The 3,107-nt window shown below is 34.3% G+C and overlaps 1 protein-coding gene across 1 annotated transcript; it reads right to left on the bottom strand.

Annotated features, from left to right (window-relative positions):
• Positions 1-2,076: 2,076 nt before the first annotated feature.
• LOC110874777 (stress-induced protein KIN2) lies at positions 2,077-3,107 on the bottom strand. Its single transcript, XM_022123213.2, has 3 exons — positions 2,949-3,107; positions 2,384-2,452; positions 2,077-2,289 (listed from the first exon to the last, which is right to left on the bottom strand). The coding sequence occupies exons 1-3, from the start codon at positions 3,003-3,005 to the stop codon at positions 2,215-2,217; spliced, it is 201 nt and encodes a 66-aa protein (XP_021978905.1). The 5' UTR covers positions 3,006-3,107; the 3' UTR covers positions 2,077-2,214.

The raw sequence follows: 3,107 nt of genomic DNA, 5'->3' as shown, positions 1-3,107 counted from the left end.
TTCTCCCCCTTGCAAAATCGAAAATCTAATTAATGGGAGAAAAGTTTTACTCTTACCCTTTTCTCTGTTATGTCCCTTTTGATAAATCTGAATTTCCATTAAACGTTAGTCAAATCTATATAATTTCAGTCGCCGTAGAAGTTTGTTGAATTTTCGCCATAGATGTTTGGTGTTGTTAGTATTGATATACAGTGGCCCGATTAATTCTTCTTATTATATCAACCATTTATGATTCTGATTTACAAAATTCATTCAAGTATTAAAGAGTGTGTTAGTTACGTATTCTCATTAGAATGACCATAGTATCTCGAAATATCAGGACCAACTTTCCAATTTCTAAGCCTTCTTGAAAGGTAAATTTTTAATTTCTTATGTGCTACTTGTGATTACCGAAAGAAGTTCATTGTTATGTTAATTTTGGTGAAACTTGTTTAGTTACCAGGAGTAGGGTTTATAGAGTTTATAACATCAACTTTGGAAACGATTTTCCAAATAGTTGTTTAGTGTTAATGATATTGTCATTGTAAATTTATTGCGTGTTTTCTAATAATTGTGTATTTTTATTATATCGTATTTTATTATGTTTCCCGACCCGATCTTGCGACCCGACTCGATCTAGCAATCCGACAAGACCCAAAAATTTCGACATCTAGTCATGAGAAATTTGATCACCAGAAAAAGTTGAACCCACAGGAAAAAAATCCTGGATCCGCCACTAAAAAAGGTAATGGGTTTTTAAAAAAATGCAAATTTTTATGAAACTTAATGTTTTATTTGGAATGGGTCTTACAATAAGCAACCAGTTAAGCCCAGATTTCCGAACCTACAAAATCAGATTTGCAACTTGGTTACGTGCATTAATGTTATGGTAAAATAGTTTGACCCGTTTTCTTCATATATATTTTTGGTTGTTGTTTGTCATTTATATTCAGGTTAACGATTTTATTAACGATGAGGAATCAATTATTTTGGTTTTTGTGACCTATTGAGCATCAAAAAAGCGTACAGCTACAATGATGTATACAAGCCTCATTCTTACGCCTTGAGAATAAGTTTGGCTTCTTTTTATTTGTTGTTGTTTCATTGAAAATGGAGCCTAATTTATATGTAAATTTATAGGTTTGTAATGTCTCCTTCCAAGGGCGAATACGGGTGAAGGGCGAATACGGGTGGTGCCGGTTCGTCTTGGATGAGAGGCGAGGTTTTACCGATTATTCCACTCAGTGGCGGAGCCACACTTTGAACAACGGTGTCGTCCGACACCATTGAATTTTGTGTAGAAAATGCAACGTATAATAGGAAAAATTTGACCGACACCATTGTTTTTTTTACGAGCGACACCATTGTCTTTTTACAAACGAAACCATTGTTTTGTTTTCTTCTAAAAGAATTACATAATAAACAAATTTATATTTCAAAAATCAAGCTCAGTTACTTGAGTTTAATTCCTATACTTTAAATCATTAAAGGTCCATGCTAAATTTTTATTTTTTTCTAATCCATTAGGCATTATAGCCCCATGTCTATTGGTTTTGTTTCAATTATTTAACCTAACAGGATGTTTGACGATCATTTGAATGATGCATGCACTTGTTTGTTATAATGAAAAAGAGGTTTTTTTGCAAGTTGCCATTGAAAACATTATGAATCTTTTTTAAAACATGAAAATGCATACAGAGCAACTATTAAATACATTTTTTATATATTTCAAATGAGTTTGTAATTTTATTATGTGTTTTTATTCAATGACATTGTACTTTTACTGTGATATTTGCTTTTATTGTGTGATTTGACCCGACTAGATCCGAACCGATCCAAAAGGTTCGACTCTGGGTTACTATAAACCGGGGTAGCTATAAAAAATGACACCATAAGAAAAAATTTCTAGCTCCGCCACTGATTCCACTGTCGTGCCGTCGGGCAGGTGGAGGTCGGGTTTCCACGCATCTAGGAGAGCCAAGGGGCTAGCGGCGGTCGAGTAGTCGACCTTGGCCACATCATCTGGTTGACACGTCGTTTCTTGCCGTTAGAAAAAATAGTTTAAGGTGCTAAACTAGCACCCTTAGACTAGTTTATTTATTTTTATTCGAATAAAGATGCTAAATAATCTGATACATCCGAGTTTTTTTTTTTGTCAAACGATTATGAAACAAAAATAGCAAATAAAATATTGCCACACACACATTAAATAAAAGAAAGAAAAATTATTTTCGTTCATTTGTTCATTCCAGTTGCATCCTTCACTGCCTCAGTTGCTTGCTGTGCCTTTTCCTGCATTTGCTGACCAGCCTGCAATTTTATTGTGTGGTAATTAATATACTGGTAAGTCCTAATTTACTTTTAATAGTATGAAGAATAAAAAAAAAAATATTTAAAGTAGAACCTGTTGCACTGATTCTTTGGCAGACTGGGCTGCATTGCTAGCTTTGTCCATCATTTGATTACCCTTTTCCTGATAACATATTATAAAGTACAATCACCATATAAACATTTTAGTGATCTTCCCAAAAAATTAAGTAAATGCGAACGTTGGTTCAACATATGTGGCATTTGTTGTTCAATCCGGCTTGTCCAAGTGTGGGATGCCATAAAGCTAAGCTCCAAAACACTTGGACAAACCCTGTTGAATATATAATGCAAAGATATGGTAAATAAAGATTACAACAACAATAACAACAATAACCGTACCCTGTAAATCTCACCAATAGCGATGCTATTGGTGAGATGTAGACAAACCTTACCCTTACCCCTATCCTTAGAGATAAAGAGACTGCTTCTAGAGAGACCCTCGGCTCATAGTAAATAAAAAAATATGAAATGTATTCTATAGTACTCAATAAAAGATATATCCATGTATAGACTGTTTACTCAAGATTTGATGATTGATATAGGTCACCTTAAATGATGTAACACAATAAGAGATTAATAGAGGGAGATTATTTAGTAACCTCGGCTTGGGCTTCGATCTGACCGGCTTTGTAACTAGCACTCTGTTGGTTGTTCATTTTCTCGTGGGACGGACGGTACTGGTGTTTGTTTATGTATACGCAAAGGAAACGGACCCAAGACGAATGAGATTGTGTTAATGAGAAGTTGGAATGAAGTGT

Source organism: Helianthus annuus, chromosome 9 (genome assembly GCF_002127325.2).
Source record: "Helianthus annuus cultivar XRQ/B chromosome 9, HanXRQr2.0-SUNRISE, whole genome shotgun sequence".
Taxonomy (NCBI): Eukaryota; Viridiplantae; Streptophyta; class Magnoliopsida; order Asterales; family Asteraceae; genus Helianthus; species Helianthus annuus.
Note: the sequence above shows the minus strand (reverse complement) of the source record. Positions and strands in the feature narration are given on the sequence as shown.